At 43.2% G+C, this 18,195-nt stretch overlaps 1 protein-coding gene across 2 annotated transcripts in view; it reads right to left on the reverse strand.

The window, feature by feature from the left end:
• The window catches only part of SREBF2 (sterol regulatory element binding transcription factor 2), a 149,491-nt gene that overhangs the window by 47,645 nt on the left and 83,651 nt on the right, over window positions 1-18,195 (reverse strand). For both annotated transcript variants that reach the window (XM_073592722.1, XM_073592724.1), the window contains exons 9-11: window positions 3,394-3,578; window positions 2,178-2,439; window positions 1,897-2,066 (exon numbers count right to left, since the gene is read on the reverse strand). In XM_073592722.1, coding sequence (XP_073448823.1) covers window positions 1,897-2,066; window positions 2,178-2,439; window positions 3,394-3,578 — 617 coding nt within the window. The remainder of the gene's footprint in view (window positions 1-1,896; window positions 2,067-2,177; window positions 2,440-3,393; window positions 3,579-18,195) is intronic.

Here is an 18,195-nt window from a genome sequence, read left to right on the forward strand (position 1 = left end):
GTCATGGTCTGGGGCTGCATGAGTGCTCCCAGCACTGGGGAGCTACAGTTTATCGAGGGAATCAAGAATGCCAACCTTGTACGGTGACATACTGAAACTGAGCATGATCCCTTCCCTTCGCAGACTGGCCGCAGGGCAGTATTCCAACATAACGACCCCAAACACACCTCCAAGATGACCACTGCCTTGCTAAAGAAGTGGAGGGTAAAAGTGATGGGCTGGCCAAGCATGTATCCAGACCAAAACCCTATTGAGCATCTGTTGGGCATCCTCAAACGGAAGGTGGAGGAGCGCAAGGTTTCTAACATCCACCAGCTCCTTCATGTCGTCATGAAGGACTTGAAGAAGACTCCAGTGGCAACCTGTGAAGCTCTGGTGAACTCCATGCCAAAGAGGGTTAAGGCAGTGCTAAAAAACAATGGTAGCCAAACAAAATATTGACACTTTGGGCCCAATTTGGACATTTTCACTTATGCGGTGTACTCACTTTTGTTGACAGTGGTTTAGACATTCATGGCTGTGTGTTGAGTTATTTTGAGGGGGATAGCAAATTTACATTGTTATACAAGCTGTACTCTCACTACTTTACATTTAGCAAATTGTAATTTCTTCAGTGTTGTCACATGAAAATATAATAAAATATTTACAAAAATGTGAGGGGTGTGCTCAATTTTGTGAGATAGTGTATATAGGGGGAGCTGCATACTAAAGGTTTTTAACCTTAATGCAAGTAATGCATTAAGGTAAAAAAAAACTTCAGCCTTTATAACCAATTTAGGCTGAAAGCCTTTAGTGGTGTATATAAGAATTTGGACTGGCTCCTGTATAATAAGCAGCTGTATATGAAAAAAAAAAAAATAAAAACCAATACCCCTGCAACCACCTAAAACTGTCTCACCTCCCAAAACTCAGCTTAGCAGCAGGGTGTCTGTGAAATTGTCACATTCTCCACCTTAGGAGCCCCCGAGGAAGTCATGTGTTGTAACGTGTAGTGGGAGCCAGGTGATGTCAGTGCGCAAAGACACAATAGAATAGAGCAGAGAACAGGACACAAGGTACAGGATTGATACTGACTGAGAATTTGTATGTTAGATATCTGTGTGCATAAGGAATGGTGTACTTAGAAAAGCAAGTTTTATGGTTTTATTTTTTTAATAAGTATATTTTTTATGGAAAGTCCTTTGAATACATTATTTGCTTTGTCCTGAGTGTTATCTCCTGGAGGAAAAACAGCATTTAACCCCGAAGGGGAAAGTAATCTAAAGGGTCAGGTAACAAAGGTGAGAGCACATCTTGGGTGCAGTGTTATCAGGAGGTGAAGGAGTGGATTGCAGTGGAAGAACTGATGCACATTTATGCTCAAAAGGACTTACTCTGAACACGTTTTTCTGTGTGTGACAATATAAGGGCAGTTAATTTCCAGCATGGTGGAGTGTATTATAGTGAATGAACATTTTATTTTTAGCATGGCGGAGTGTATAATAGTGAACAGACATTTTATTTCCAGCGCAGTGAAGTGGTTTATAGTGAATAACTGTTGCACATTTTAGGGTACTCCTTTAAAGGTATCTAATTGTAAGCACGGTGTAACTAAGTATTATATGAACACTATTTAAGAGGAAAAACATAGCTGCACTAATTAGGGTCTATTTCAATAGTTTGTAGTGTGGGAAGCAGACGATAGCGGTGGCCAGCTGCTTTAATTCGATAAGAGGGGAGATTTAGCCGCCCAGAGAATTAAGATATATTGTTCTGATTAAATACTGAGTGCAACAGAAAATGTTTGTTTAGATCTATGACTAAATCCAACATTTCCATAAATACAGCATTTATTATAAAGTGCTACTCTGGAAATCTTGAATTTACAAAGTAATTCAGAGGTTACTGGTCACTTACAGCCAAGAAAGAAAACCTTCCAGAGAAGCTGATCTTCATCTGCACAGCTGTAGTTAGGTGAATTTCTGCAAGTAAACTTGGCAATATTTTGTCACCTGCACACTCAGCTAGATTGACAGCACACAGAGAAAGGTTGAGACCTGAGCATCGCCAACTTGAGGGCAATTTTCCTAAAAGAAAAAAGTGAAAATAACACAAGAGGTAATGAAAGCAAGAGAGCTCAAGTACACTAGCATAATAAAAAAAGCCATGAAAAGGCTCTTCAAACACTGTTGTTTTACCTGTTAAATGCAGCTGGTGCAGCTTGTGATAAACAAGGGCAGCATCTCGGGCGCTGGTCGCAGCTTCATCCTGAAATTCTCTTTTATTATAATTGCCAGGTGTACGTTTAAGTAGCCAGCGTACCAAGCTTATTTTCTGTAGACTACAACGTATAATGTTCCAGGACAGGCTGCATGCAAGGTCAAAGCGGGAAGCTGGGAGAGATCGACCAAGTACACAAAGGCAAGTCTGCAGATTTAATGCGGCAGCTCCAAAATCTCCCTATAAAAATATGAAAAAGCAGGTATATTTAGGATAATATTCAGGACATCAATTACACTAAATCATCCTTTAACTGTTCTATTTGTACACTCAACACACACTTTTCCTGATAAAGTATTATGAGCCACTGAATGAAATACAAAAACTTTTCTGCAGGGCACAGCAGTGAAAAACAGGAGCAATGAGACAAATTTATTATATTTTGTGCACTTGTGCAAGTTTATATTTCTGCATTACATTTACATGTAGACCAAGCTGTCCAGCAAATGTGACATTGCAAAGGTTGGGATAAGTTGGCTTACTTTTAATTTTTTTAACCGTGTGCATTAAAGTGGTTGTGCACCCTGTACAACCACTTTTACCTGTAGGTAAGCCTATATTAAGGCTTACCCGTAGGTGCTTGAAATATCTTTTAAACCTCCACGGTTTAGGAGATATTTACTAAAAAGCCAAGCGCCGATGACTACGGCGCATGCGCACTTTAGAAAGGGCACATCGTGCCTTTTCTAATAGGGGTCATGCCGTGACTGACAGCTCCCGCGCGCATGCGCGCTAGTGATGTCACGCGACTCCGGTCAGTCACAGAGCTGGAGTTCGTGGCCCTGGAAGGAAGAGGGGTGAAGATGGACGCTCGCTGCTAGTGGGGACATCGCAGGCTTCGGATTCAGGTAAGTGACACATAATGGGCTACTATGCGATGCAGGGAAATAAAGAGGAAGTAAAACCCACCAGGGTTTACTTCCTCTTTAAGAGTGACAATCTCAGATCTTTGGATACAATTTCACCGTTGGCTGCTCAGGATTTCAAAGACAGCTGCTACAGAGCCACACAAAACCTACTGCAAATCCTTTCATAAATGAGAAGCAGCCCGACTTGTACAGGAAAATGCACCAGATTGTGTTACAAATAACAGTATGAGAGTAGAAAATTGCTTTTCAAAGATGCACAACCTACCCGAGCAAGATCCAAATCAGCTTGTTTTCGGTGTCTCCAAAATTTCACTGAAGAACGAGAATGCAACCTTGTCACTGGCTCCCCATGGATCAACAGTTTCATGAAAACACTGAGAACAATCACTCCATTTACCAACCAAAGAATTAGAGTTGGGATAAGCCAGTCAAGCCAGCTGCCAGATAGACCTGAAAGAACAATAAATAAATAAAATGCAAAATTACAGAAACACTACACTGGTGATTAACAATACAAGTGGTAGCATTGATGAGTTACATTTTTAGTGTTTCATTGGGGATCACTGGAGTTTAATACCCTTTTCTAGCCAATTGAAAGAGCAACTCCACTTTTGTTGAGGAAAAAAAAACAAAAAACAAAAAAACATTCCCCTCTGGGTGATCTATGTACATCGCAGGGATTAAAATATACATTGATGCAGATTTCTACCTTTTGTAATTTTGAACAAATAGTTGTTTGTATCCATGCGCAAAGTGAATGATTTCATAATTAGTAATCAGCTGCTGCACTTGTAAAGTCCTAACAAGGAAATGTGCAGGGTCTGCATCCCTTTAGATGTGATTTTCCCTTTGGCAGTATCTCACCAAAAATAATTTTTGTTGTAGGAGATGCCCCAAATCTGATTTGTATCTTAGAGCAGACTTCTGAGAAAATCAGTAAGCCAATCACACAAGGAGGAAATTACATTTCTGGGGAGTGTTCTATACACCATCTGTGTGCAGAATGTCTCTAGGTAGCCATATTGCATTTTACATAAAATGAGAGAGTTGCAGATTGAAAAGGAAGGGTACTTTATAATAACATTCAATTACAATATGACTTGTGTTGCAATTGTATTTGCTATTTTTTCCCCCATGAAAGTGGAGTTACCCTTGAGTTAACCATGCAAGTGTTTGAAACAAGTTAGGCTCATCAGGCATGGGATACAGCATTTTTTTCAAAAGCATGCATCTTTAATAACTTTAGACAATTAAAAGGTTATCATCACTTGAAAGCCAATCAGCATTAAAAATTCATAAATTAATCTGTTACTGGAAAAAAAAGAAGAACAATGCTGCAAACTTTTTAGACATAAGTTAATAACTACTACAATAGATTTATGACAACATGACTTTAGGCTACGTGTCCTCAGCACACTACAACTGACATTGTTGCAAGTGCATGCTACCACCACAAGATGGGGCTTAAAGCGGAGTTACATAGTTACATAGTAGGTGAAGTTGATAAAAAAGACACAAGTCCATCAAATCCAACCAAAAGTGGAACTTCCGCTTATTTTCTTCCTCCCCCCTCCTGTGCCATATTGAGCACCATTCAGGGGAACGATGGGTACCTGTTTTGGACAGGTACTCTTCCTCACTGCCAGGAGACTGCGCAGCAGCGCCATCCCTCGGAAGTTCGGCCTCCTCCTCCTTCCTTTGCCGCCTGGCAAATTATAAAGCACAGCATGCTTCGTACATACGCAGGCTTGACTGTCCTTTTCCCTTATCAGGAATGGTGGCAGCAGCACTCGGGAGCTAATCCAAAGATTGGCTGGGGTGCTGACATTGCGGGCTCCCTGAACAGGTAAGTGATACACCCTTACATTTTTGTAAATATTTTGTTATATATGTTTTAATGTGACAACACTGAAGAAATGACACTTTGCTACAATGTAAAGTAGTGAGTGTACAGCTTGTATAACAGTGTAAATTTGCTGTCCCCTCAAAATAACACAACACAGCCATTAATGTCTAAACTACTGGCAACAAAAATGAGTACACCCCTAAGTAAAAATGTCCAAATTGGGCCCAAAGTGTCAATATTTTGTGTGGCCACCATTATTTTCCAGCACTGCCTTAACCCTCTTGGGCATGGAGTTCACCAGAGCTTCACAGGTTGCCACTGGAGTCCTTTTCCACACACATGCTTGGCCAGTCCATCACCTTTACCCTCAGCTTCTTTAGCAAGGCAGTGGTCAATTTGGAGGGGTTTTTGGGGTCATTATGTTGGAATACTGCCTGCGGCCCAGTCTCCTAAGGGAGGAGATCATGCTCTGCTCCAGCATGTCACAGTACATGTTGACATTTATGGTTCCCTCAATGAACTGTAGCTCCTCAGTACCGGCAGCACTCATGCAGCCCCAGACCATGACACTCCCACCACCATGCTTGACTGTAGGTAAGATACACTATGTAATCCTCACCTGGTTGTTGCCACACACGCTTGACACCATCTGAACCTTATAAGTTTATCTTGGACTCATCAGACCACAGGACATGGTTCCAGTATTCCATGTCCTTAGTCTGCTTGTCTTCAGCAAATTGTTTGCGGGCTTTCTTGTGCATCATCTTTAGAAGAGTCTTCCTTCTGGGACGACAACCATGCAGACCAATTTGATGCAGTGTGCAGCGTATGGTCTGAGCACTGACTGGCTGACTCCCCACCCCTTCAACCTCTGCAGCACTCATACGTTTTTTTTTCCCAAAGACAACCTCTGTATATGATGCTGAGCACGTGCACTCAACTCCTTTGGTTGACCAAGGCGAGGCCTGTTAAACCGCTGTATGGTCTTGGCCACCATGCTGCAGCTCAGTTTCAGGGTCTTGGCAATGTCCTTATAGCCTAGGCCATCTTGATGTAGAGCAACAATTATTTTTTTCAGATCCTCAGAGAGTTCTTTGCCATGTTGAACTTCCAGTGACCAGTATATATGAGAGAGAAAGAGAATTTAACACACCTGCTCCCCATTAACACCTGAGACCTTGTAACATGACACCGGGGAGGGAAAATGGCTAATTGGGCCCAATCTGGACATTTTTATTTAGGGGTGTACTCACTTTTGCTGCCAGCGGTTTAGACATTATTGGCTGTGTGTTGCGTTATTTTGAGGGGACAGCAAATTTACACTGTTATACAAGCTGTACACACTACTTTACATTGTAGCAAAGTGTGAAAAGATACTCACTTTTGTGAGATATTGTATTAAAAGTCAGCAGCTACAGTATTTGTAGCTGCTGACTTAATTTTTTTTTCCCAGGCTGGAACTCCTCTTTAAAGCTAAAGTGGAGGAAAAAAAAAAAAAGAGCAAGGACTTACACTCTAAAGATAATCCAAAAAGCTGTTCCCTTCCAATGCATGGAAAACTCAAAAATGTATTCAAATAAGGAAGCAATAATCCCAAATACATATACATTACCAAAAGTATTGGGACGCCTGCCTTTACTTACACACGAACTTTATTGGCATGCCAGTCTTTGTCTGTAAGGTTAAATATTGAGTTGGCCCACCCTTTGCAGCTATAACAGCTTCAACTCTGCTGGGAAGGCTGTCCACAAAGTTTAGGAGTGTGTCTATGGGAATGTTTGTCCATTCTTCCAGAAGTGCATTTTGAGGTCAGGCACTGATGTTGGATGAGAAGGCCTTGCTCGCAGTCTCCGCTCTAATTTATCCCAAAGGTGTTCTATTGGGTATCGAACCCTATGGACTAAGACTGGGATGTCATTAAAGTTCATGTGCATGTGAAGGCAGGTGTTGAAAATACTTTTGGTAATATAGTGTATGTACAAATATAAAAAAGTTATAAATTCATATATGTGAATATAAAATCATAAATGTGCATTTGGTATACATGAACAAGTCATGTAAGAAAACACATTGCATCAACTCATGTCCATTCCATATTAAAAAAAATTCAAAGCTGAATTATATAAATTAGATGATGTCTTCTTCCGCCTTCCAAAAAGTATATTCAAAGATCTTATGGTGTAACCTCATGCCACACACCCCAGGGACGACAGCTCACCTTTAAAAGTGTTTGTTACCCCAAAATTTCATATTCCAGATATCTGTCAGTGGTACCATGTACCTTGTGTTAAAAAGTATCTTTCTCTTTGTATTGCTTCCTTCGTGTGAAATCCTTGGTGATCCTACCAGTCCCCCTGCTTTTCCATTGCAAACTGACTATGCAAGGCAAAGAAGCACATCCTTCTAGTGCAGTCAGGTTTCTGGCTCTGCTGCGAGCACAGCCTGCATGTGATCCAATGGCCAAGACTTGTGCCAATATGCCCCCCTTCACTGGGAAGATTCCCTCACACACACCCATGTGTAGGTATTTATAATGTGTGCACACACACGTTTAGCCTTTCTTTTTTTTTTTTTTTTTTTAAACAAATGGGTTGTTTTAAAAAGGGAAAGGGTTCATGTATACCTTAATCTAAACCTTCAATTCAGATTTTATAGTTATCCCATATATTATATGATTTACTTGTTTGCAAATTTCCGTACTACAAGGGATGTTGGCAACAACTGATGGTTGTCTTTGGTGGTTTAATCTCATATTTATTGTATATTTGTACACACTGTGCAACAGTTTTAGGTAGGTGTGAAAAAAATGTTGTAAATTAAGAATGCTTACAGAAACAGAAGTGTTAATAGAAATGGCAGCTGGTGGTGCGGGAGACCTCACGGCGGTTGAGTCTTCTGCACGTAACCCATTTGGTCGCGGGCTTCCTCTGGGTGGTGGCCCTCTGTGTCTCCTCCTTCCCCGGCTTTATGGCAGGCACAGCTTCCCGTGTCTCCTCCCCCTCGGCAGCTAATAGGATTGCTTCTCCTCTCAGCCAATCGGGTCTCAGCAGCCGCTTCCTGAGCTGGGAGGAGGATCAGGAAGACAAAAGCGAATGTTAATTCGCTATTGTCACAGAACTGGGTGGGCTCGGGGGCGCAGTGCTCTGAGCCCAACCTTTTTGAAGCCAATTAGATTAGCTGAGATCACTGTAGAGGTATGAATCAGTCCGGGAATATAAATAAGCCAAGTAATAAAGTTTAACATGCATGCAATGATGCACTGCAACATACTGGACATACACCGATCAGCCATAACTTTATGGCCACTGACAGGTTAAGTGAATAACACTTTTTCCCATTACAACGGTATCTAAACTTCAGTGGGATATATTAGGCAGCAAGTAAACATGTTGTCCATGAAATTGATGTGTTGAAAGCAGAAAAAAATGGGCATCAGCATCAGTTGTGTATGAGACTGCGTAGCTGCAGACCGGTCAGGGTGCCCATGCTGACCTATGTCCACAGCCAAAAGAACACTGAGCGCAAGTGCACTAAAAATATTTGAATACATTTTTTACTGAGAATATGGGTTTGATAAACATTTGTACTAATATTTAAAAATTGTAGCTGCTGCCATTTTATTCTACAGGGTGGCTGCTTTCAGAAAATGTTTTTTTTGTGGGGGGGGGTTAGGTTAACTTTAAGCCTAAGATGCACATTTTAACATGTGTCCAAAACATGCAAAAACAGTTTTAAAAGCAAGAGAGTTAAAAAGTATAAAACTTGGGAAAAGAGCATACATTGCAGAGATGTAATGCATTTGTACTCAGAGACTCTTGTGGATAACTAGGGAAAGGAAATAGGAGAGCTAGAAAGTGACCAGGGGTGTGCCGTGGTCACAAGGTCAGTATGCCGAAAAGGGTGCATACCCAAGAAGCGATTAGAAATAAAGAAGTGAAATAAAAGGGAATGGGTGGGTGGGATAACACAAGAAGAAACGCCAACAGGAAAGGAGGACCAGGGGCATGCCTTTAAATGCGAGGCTCCTCCCACAAATTCAGGCATGCCTGCGCCCCGCCATCCCACTTGTACTCAGAGACTCTTGTGGATAACTAGGGAAAGGAAATAGGAGAACTGGAAAGTGACCTGGGGTGTGCCGTTGTCACAAGGTCAGTATGCCTAAAAGGGGGCAAAAATAAAGACAGTAGGATGAGTATGCAAAGGAGCTTTTATTGAAACAAAAACATTAGTTACTCAGCCAAATGTACGAATGCCTGAGACATCTCAACAAGTGGCTCTGGAATGTACCTGGCATAGCATAACGACCTCCACCTGCCTAACCTCTTGATGATGTGGACAGGGACCCCCTGGCCAGATGCAGCAGAAGCGGCCCCTATCCTGAAAGAATGACCCGAGTAAGACTTGGGATCCAACTCCAGATTCCCTAAGAGGGTGCGGCAATGTTTGATGAAAAGCGCTGAGGTGAGAGGGGCCCCGTGAAATGGCAAAAGTGGACTATTCCCGAGTTCATCTGCCAACTGGGCCATGAGAATATCCAAGACTGAAACCGGGCACCAACCAGTACCGATCTTGAAGTACATAATATTGGTACAAGCTCCCGTTTGCTGCGTTTTACACGCATCCAGGTGTAACAGGTAGTGGTCGGGGTACCTGACTAACTGACTAATGGAAAGCTCCAGTACAAGTAAATTCACCCAGTCTTATGCCGCGTACACACGACAGGACTTTCCTGCAGAAAAGGTCCAATGGTATCATCCCATCGGATATTCCGATCGTGTGTGGACTTCATTGGACTTTTTCTTTCGAAAATCCTGATGGACCTAGAAATAGAACGTTTTAATTCTTTCCGACGGAATCAATTCCAATCTGGAAAACCGTTTGTCTGTATGCTATTCTGACCAAAAATGACGTAAGGGCGGCTACTGGCTATTGAACTTCCTTTTTCTAGTCCCATCGTACGTCATTGCGTTCTAAACGATCAGACTTTGGTGTGATTGTGGGTAGGCAAGTCCGTTTCAGCAGAACTCCGTCGGAAAAACCGTCAGAGTTTATTCTGACGGAAAAACCGGTCGTGTGTACGCGGCAAAAGAAACCCATAAAGGGCTAAATATAAAGCTGCCTTGAGCACAAGACTAGGCAGCTGCCCAAAAGGGGACCTAGACAACATATCTGACATGCCCCGGAAAACGTGCCCTGTGACTGGAAGCCTGTTAGTAGGTCTAGGGGGGTTGCATTTCTGAATACCTTTAAGGATGCCCCTTTTTAACTGTGATCACTTTTATTGTCAGCGTGTTTTTTAGAAATAAAACGCCCTTTTTTACCTGCACTATGTGGAAGCAATTTCTTTCTCCACATATTTCTTTAATGTGAGTGCGCGCCTCGCCCTGGTACACCTGGTTTACCCTCTCCACAAGATTCCAAATTTCGAGTTCCAGTACAACGGCCGACTCATAAGGTCCCTGTGGAGTCCGTTCCTGAGGTCCCAACCATCCGGACATCCCTACATCTGCTATGTGTGGCACATTGCTCGTTTAGACTCTATGTCGCTGACATCAGAGTCCATCAGATCCGGTAAGAGCATACACTTACTACTCTTCAAATTTCTTGTAGGTTTATGGACTTTTATTTTATTTTACACTAATATCACAATATTTTTGTATGCCTATTATGCGCTACATTTTTCAATCATTATACCTTTAAGGATGGCTTTAAGGCCCCTTTCACACTGGGGCGGTAGGGGGCGTCGGCGGTAAAACAGCGCTATTTTTAGCGCTGTTTTACCTCGGTATTCGGCCGCTAGCGGTGCGGTTTTAACCCCCCCGCTGGCGGCCGAAAAAGGGTTAAAACCCCTCGTATAGCGCGGCTATAGCCGCAGTATTACCGCGGTATAGCCGCGCTGTCCCATTGATTTCAATGGGCAGGAGCAGTTTAGGAGCGGTGAATACACCGCTCCTTTACCGTTCCAAAGATGCGGCTGACAGGAGATTTTTTCTTCTCCTGCCAGCGCACCGCTTCAGTGTGAAAGCCCTCGGGCTTTCACACTGAACAAACAGCGGAGGCTGTTTAGGGGCAGTTTGCAGGCGCTATTTTTAGCGCAATAACGCCTGCAAACCGCCCCAGTGTGAAAGGGGTCTAATGGAATGAGCTGCAAAACAATGAAGGAAATGTAATGCTGGATATCTGCCAAGTATCCCTTGATAATATTGAGACAGTTTTAGTCGGGAATGACAGTAGGCCACAAAAGCCAAAAAGGTATCGGCTATTGAAGCAATCCAACCTAGGGTACAGTGTTTGAAAACCCTGAAATGTTTTCCTGGCTGTGTTGGCAGACAGTGACCTGTCGATCAATCCTAAGGCGCCCGCCCAGTGTGCCTCTAATCCATCTTTAGGAGCGAGCAATGCGGGGACGGAGTGGCAAAGCCGTCTGCGTCTGGAACCTGCTGAAAAAATGATGGAAAATTAAACCGAGATAGAGCGTCTGCTGCTGTATTCTGTACACCACTGATAAACCTGCAGTGAATGTGAAAACGAAACTGAAGAGATAACCAAACGAGCCTGCATATGAAAGACACGATGTGCAGAGAACACAACCTACACTTGTTAATGATCTCGGAAATTGCCTGATTGTTGTGCAGAACACCACAGTGTTGCCCGTCCACAAGTGACCCCACACCTGGGCTGCCGCCACTATGGGGTAGGACTCGAACGGGAATTACCCGACACTCATCTGACCATGGTCCTGCCAGCCAATGTGTGCCAAAAATAGCCGCATAGCCTCTGGTGGCTGCAGCATCAGTAATGACCTGGAAAGAAGACACCGAAACAGCAGGAATGAACATGGAAATGCCGTTCCAGTGCTGGAGGAACTCATCCCACATGCACAGGTCAGGCAAGGCCACTGCGTCTAACTTTACCCTGGAATCGGAGTCAGGGGCTGAGGGTAGCAACGCCAGCAACCAGGAAATGAAAGACCTGACCTGGGGAATGATCCCCATGGCAAAGTTTAACATGCCCAACAGTGACTGCAAATCTTTCCTGGAAATGGCTTTCAAAATTTTAAAACCATGGATCCGATCCCTGATCCCTGCCAAATTATCTGCTGGCAGACTTGCCTGCATGGACCGGGAATCTAACACAATCCCCAAAAAAGTCAGAGTGGTAGCTGGGCCTTCCATTTTCTTACTTGCCAATGGCATGTCAAGTGCAGAAAACGTGGCCACGAGCTTCCGCAGATCAGTGGGTGCACGGCTCGAACTATCGATCAGGAGGAAATCATCCAAATAGTGGATAACTTCCTAACAGAGTTCCCTTTGCATGAGAATCCAAATGAGTGCTTCAAAAAGCCAAGGGCTACTTTTGGACCCAAAAGTGAGCTTGGTGGCGAAATAATACATTCCCTCTCCACTTAATGCCATGCCACTGCCAGACAGAAGGTAAAATCGGGAGAAGTTTGAAAGCATCTGAAATGTCTGCTTTGAACAACCAAGCATTCCTACCTATGCAGATGATACGTTGGATTGCCTGGTCCACAGATGCATATTTGAGCAAAAACTCCTCTGATGGAATTAACCACTTAAGGACCAGCCTCGTTTTGGAATTTAGGCGTTTACATGTTTAAAACAGTTTTTTTTTTTTGCTAGAAAATTACTTAGAACCCCCAAACATTATATATTGTTTTTTTTCTAACACCCTAGAGAATAAAATGGCGGTCACTGCAATACTTTTTTTCATACCGTATTTGCGCAGCGGTCTTACAAGCGCACTTTTTTTTTAAAGAAATTCACTTTTTTGAATAAAAAAAATAAGGCAACAGTAAAGTTAGCCCAATTTTTTTTATATTGTGAAAGATAACGTAACGCCGAGTAAATTGATACCCAACATGCCATGCTTCAAAATTGCGCCTGTTCGTTGCATGTTTTGCGTTACAGAGGTGGTCTAGGGCTGGAATTATATTCTGCGTGCGAGCTCGTCGGGTCGGGGCGCTTTAAAAAAATGTATTTATTTTTTTCTTATTTACTTTACTTGATTTTATTTATTTTTTCACCGTTTAAAAAAAAAAAAAAAAATTGGGTTACTCTTATTCCTATTACAAGGAATGTAAACATCCCTTGTAATAGAAAAAAGCATGACAGGTCCTCTTAAATATGAGACCTGGGGTCAAAAAGTCCTCAGATCTCATATTTGGACTAAAATGCAAAAAAAAAAAAAAAAAAAAAAAAAAAAATTAGTCATTTGAAAAAATGACATTGGAAAAATGTGGCTTTAAGACGTATGGGCGGAAGTGACTTTTTGACGTCGCTTCCGCCCTCCTATGGTATGGAGATGGGTGGGGACCATCTTCCCCTCACCCATCTCCATACCACAGACGTGAAAGGTCCCGATTGCCTCCACCGCTACCGACGGCTTCGGTAAGCGGCGGAGGGCGCGGGAGAGCTGCGGGAAGGGGGTGGCACCTCTCCCGCCGCTGATAACGGTGATCTTGCGGTGAATCCGCCGCAGAGACCACTATTATCGTAACCAGAACACCCGGCCCTAAAGATGGATACCTCTGTTATGGCAGCAGCTGCTGCCGTTACAGAGATATCCACCTTCAAACTGATGACGTATATATACAGTGGCCAGTCTGTAAGTGGTTAAGGAATTCAGACTGGGCACATGCGAACAATTAGGGGCTGATAAATCGTAAATCAAACAAAGTTTATTTGAAAATTTCCCCTAAACCAAGCCAAGGGGGTTGACCCACCAATTATGAAAAGGCGGTGTGGAAAAAAGCCCTATGACAAAGCCTTGTCCAGCTCGGACTGGAGCAGCAAGTCCACTGCCTCCAGGTCTGCTACTGATGACAACAGATTTTTACACTTGAACGTGCCCTGAGGTAATGTAATGAAACCTGTGTGAAAACCCTGCGTAAACCCTTCCACCAAAAACTGACAAAACGAGGGGGGGGGATGGGAAGTCAGACTGGCCTGTAAGAAAAGGACATTTGGTTTCATCTGCTTCAATAACTAGGCAGATTTGGGGTGTGCCCTATAGCAGCTGGCAGAGACATGTAGGAGGCGGCACTGGCTGCAATTGCACGAGCCATGATTAGAATTACTACAAATCTGTGACTTGCCTAGAAACTGAATCGGTCAGCCACGTTTGTCAAAGGAAGTCGAATGAGCTGGGGTTGGTAACAAACTTAAGGGCACCCTGGAGGTACCTGGAACAGCAGGGGGTCCCATGAGAGGGCACCAGTAGGTAGGATGTGTAGAAGACGGACACGTGGCACACACAGGAGACCTTAACCTGGCAAAAAAAGACAAAAAAGCTTAGTATTCACGTTGCTCCAGTCAGTCATCACCTGGTGCTGGGCAAAAATGACTGCAGCCTTCGCAGAGAAAGAACGATGATAATGATAAAAGGCTGATCCCCTGTATTTTTGCCCCAACTCCACTACAGCATAAAAGGTAGAGATCAAGCTCCTCCCTCCTCTGCGGACTAACTGAGCACACAACATCCCTAAAAATGCTGAACGCTAGAACAAAATCTGAAATGGAGAGCTTGCAATTAAGCCTATGGTCCCTGGTCTTGACTACCACCGAGACCTCACCACAAGCATATGACTTATTGTCAGCAATGTCATGAGCCCCTCAACAGGGAAGCTAAATTGACATCTTTACCATCCAGAATGTCCTTTTTAATATTAGCCGGGATGAAATGAGCCGGAGTAACAGACAGCAAGCTAGCGGTTTTACCTGCAGCTAACGGCACGATCAAGGGTGACTGCTGATGTGCTGGGGATGATAGGTGCCTCCAGGGCCGGGCATGGAGGGCTTTCTAAGACCTCAACCCTGGCTCATAATTCCTGAAAGGACGTTGCCAATAAACTTAGAGTGGAGTGGATTTGCGTGAGTGATGACCCGAATGAACGAAGGGTGACTTGCTCAGGAACGGAGCCCGATGCACTAGGGAACAAGAGTCTAAAAAGTTCCGCTTTGCGCGCGAACGCTGAATAAGAGATACCCATGCACTGTAGTTCAGCCATCAATCTGAGAATGGTCCAGGACCTCAGGGAGGGCGTACTGCCGTGTTTGGAACCCCTAGCCGGAGAAGGAGGATCGGATGCAAAATCCTCAATGTCTGCCGCCTGAGACATGACATAAGGTGATAGTGATTTAGTATATAATAAATTCAGGTGCGCTACTAGTGTCCCAATGGTTAAAGTTAATCTTCAACCCAAACTTCTTGATATTTGTATATTACTTTAGAGACAATAAAAATAAATAAACATGGCAAGCCCAGTCTCCTTTCCCCGTCGAAGCCTCTTACAGAGAAACGCCGCGTTGGACGCAGCTACGGGACCTGACGTCACTACACATCAGCTGGGCAAGCCTCGCGGCAGCCAAGCTATCCGTTTTGAAATTTCTGCTCTAACCTTGATGTCAGCCATCCATCAGTTTTAAATAAAGAAATTTTATGTACTTCACCATGGAGAATTTTTTTATTTTATCCCCAATATGCTAACGAGGGATTACACAGGAGCACAGATCACGATATGGCATCCCAGTGCTTGGGAGGAACCTAGGGCGGATTTCTAACTGCAGATGAAATGAGCTGTTTGTGTCTCTAAGCCCCGGCATCGGTGAAGCCCTAAAGACATCTGAGATCACATAGCGGCATCGGTCAAGTTGAGATCGTCCCGGTGCTCGATAAGAAGCCAAAGCAGATCCGAAGCCACAAGGGAAAGCAGCTGTTCCTGCCTACTAGATCTGGCTCCTGTGAGGCTCTAAAGACCCCCGTAATAGGGGTCCAACTTATCTGATAAGTGGCCCCCCCTTATGCTATCGCTTTGTCTGCATGTCCTTATACCGCTTTGTCAGCAGGTTCAGACGCTAAAGGATTAGCAAACCCATTAGCAGAAAGAAAGACTTTTATAGAAACATAATTTTTGATACATTGTTTTGACAATTTTTGATATTTTTTTTGGGACTTCACTCATGTTTATTTATTTTGATTGTCACTAAAGTAATATACAAATATCAAGAAGTTTGGGTTGAAGATTAACTTTAACCATTGGGACACTAGTAGCGCACCTGAATTATATGTCATATTATATATGACACAGAACTAGATATTCGAGTTTATTTTGGTTGCAGCACTTTTTGTCTATAGTTGCTTGTTCACATTTATTGAGTTATAATATCGCTGTAGTAAAGTGGGCATAGCGCAGATTGTGTCGGGTTTAAGATAGTGATTTAGTAAATTAAACGTCTGGATTGAAAACATACCGGTATGTATCACAAAATGATAACCCCCCCCCTTTTTTTTTTTAATATGGTGCACGTGGTTAGCCAGGGACATTCGTGTAAACAATGGACTGAAAACGTGTCAGTAAGTGAAATGGAAAGAAGCCGAGTCACCTGAGGTGTAGCAGGTAATTAAAAACAAACACTCAGGCCCCGAAAACATGTCAGATAAGATATGATATGTCAAACGTATGACGTATGTGAAATGGATGAGCGAACTTGCCACCACACAAGTCAATTAACAACGATCATCTCAACCCGTTCATACCTATAAACATGATAAGTAACCAAGTGACTGTAAAAACGCAGTGAAACCTAAATTAGCCATGGAGTGATGCAATGTAGCAAAGGGAAACAATATAATACCTACCTGAAACACGCTGAAACTTGAAGAAAAAAAAAATGAAACCCCTGGGTCCTGATAGACATGCAGTGAAACCTTGCGGATATGTAGAAATGAAACTACGGAACAAAAGGAACATGAACATACCAAAGTTGCCCTTCGGAACAAATGCTAGAATATGAACAACACAGGTTTTAAGAAATGAACCGCAACCTGACAGACAAAACGGACTCGTGTACATAGTGTACTGTGTGACCCTTCCCCAGCTGACCGTGGGATGCCTAGGTGCAACCTGGTAAGTACCCCTGACACACCCCCCACCCGAGTGATGCGGTGAAAAGCGTGCCGGCCGATAGTAGACACAAATAGTGGTAAGTGGCGAAAGGTCACGCAGACCAAAAAACCCCGTCCTCACAAACCTGAGAGAAATGAAAGCTTGAAACGAATGACGTGCGAGTGATGGGTGAGAGGCCCGGCCATTGTATAAGAGAATTAACCGATCACCCCCACTTTAACCTATGAAACGTGACAGGTAAGCTAGTGATGGTGTCACGCTGTGATACCTGACCAGAGAAATCTTGACCTACCCATGATTGTGAACAAAAGCAAGTTCGGTGATTTAATGACATACCTACCTGCAACAACCTGAAACCGAGAGAAAAATATGAACCCTGTGTCCTTAAGGCCACGCAGAAATGAGAACTACGGAAATCAAAAAGACAAGCAAACAAGAGGCTACCACCTGGCAATAAAAATGAAACCCTAGAGGATAACATGAAGTATAACAGTAACAAGTCTCACATGACCTCCAAACTGGAACTTTGGAGCACATATGCCCGCAACCCTCTTTTTTTTTTTTTTTTTTTTTTGTGGGGCATCACAATCTCCATGATATTAAAACAGGGAAAATGACATAACTGAGTAAAACCAAAAAAATTGAAGTGCCCCTGCCCGCCATACCGCAGTGACATGTATCCATGAAACACCTCTGTCAACGTAATACTTACTATTACCCCACCTATTAGAAAACATGGTACATTTTTCCCATGCATGGAAAATGCGCAGCTGCAGTTCAGAAATGAGTCAGCAACTTTTCCTGCCTTTCCCACGGCTACAGCAGCCCATTCAAATGACTGTACTGCTATGCCACATACATGCGTCCCGCAATAAAAACACATGAGAATCTAGACTAAAATACAATGGTCAGAGGCCCAATATCCACATATGGCAATTTGGCTTCCAGCTGGAAAGCTGCACTTGACTATACGGCTTGATCCTTGATGTTTTGTTCCCTTTTTTTAGCCTGTTGTAGACATTTCCCACAGAAATGAAAAGCAGAACATTCTGAGCATTTCCTGCATGCAGAGATGGAAAATGCAAACCAACTGCACAGAGGGTAATCTAATCTTTTAGAGATTGTCCCCTTTTCATGTATTTAGTTGGACACATCCTAGTAAGCTGAAAAGACTCTTAGTAGCAGAAAATCATTGTGACACGCAAGTCAAATGTGTTTGCTGCATGTGTTAATTAGGCAGAAAAAGAGGGGAGACAGACCTGTCAGTGGGGTAGCCACAGCAACTGAGGAAAACC

The sequence above is a fragment of the Aquarana catesbeiana genome, linkage group LG07 (assembly GCF_042186555.1).
Source record: "Aquarana catesbeiana isolate 2022-GZ linkage group LG07, ASM4218655v1, whole genome shotgun sequence".
NCBI classification, from domain to species: Eukaryota; Metazoa; Chordata; class Amphibia; order Anura; family Ranidae; genus Aquarana; species Aquarana catesbeiana.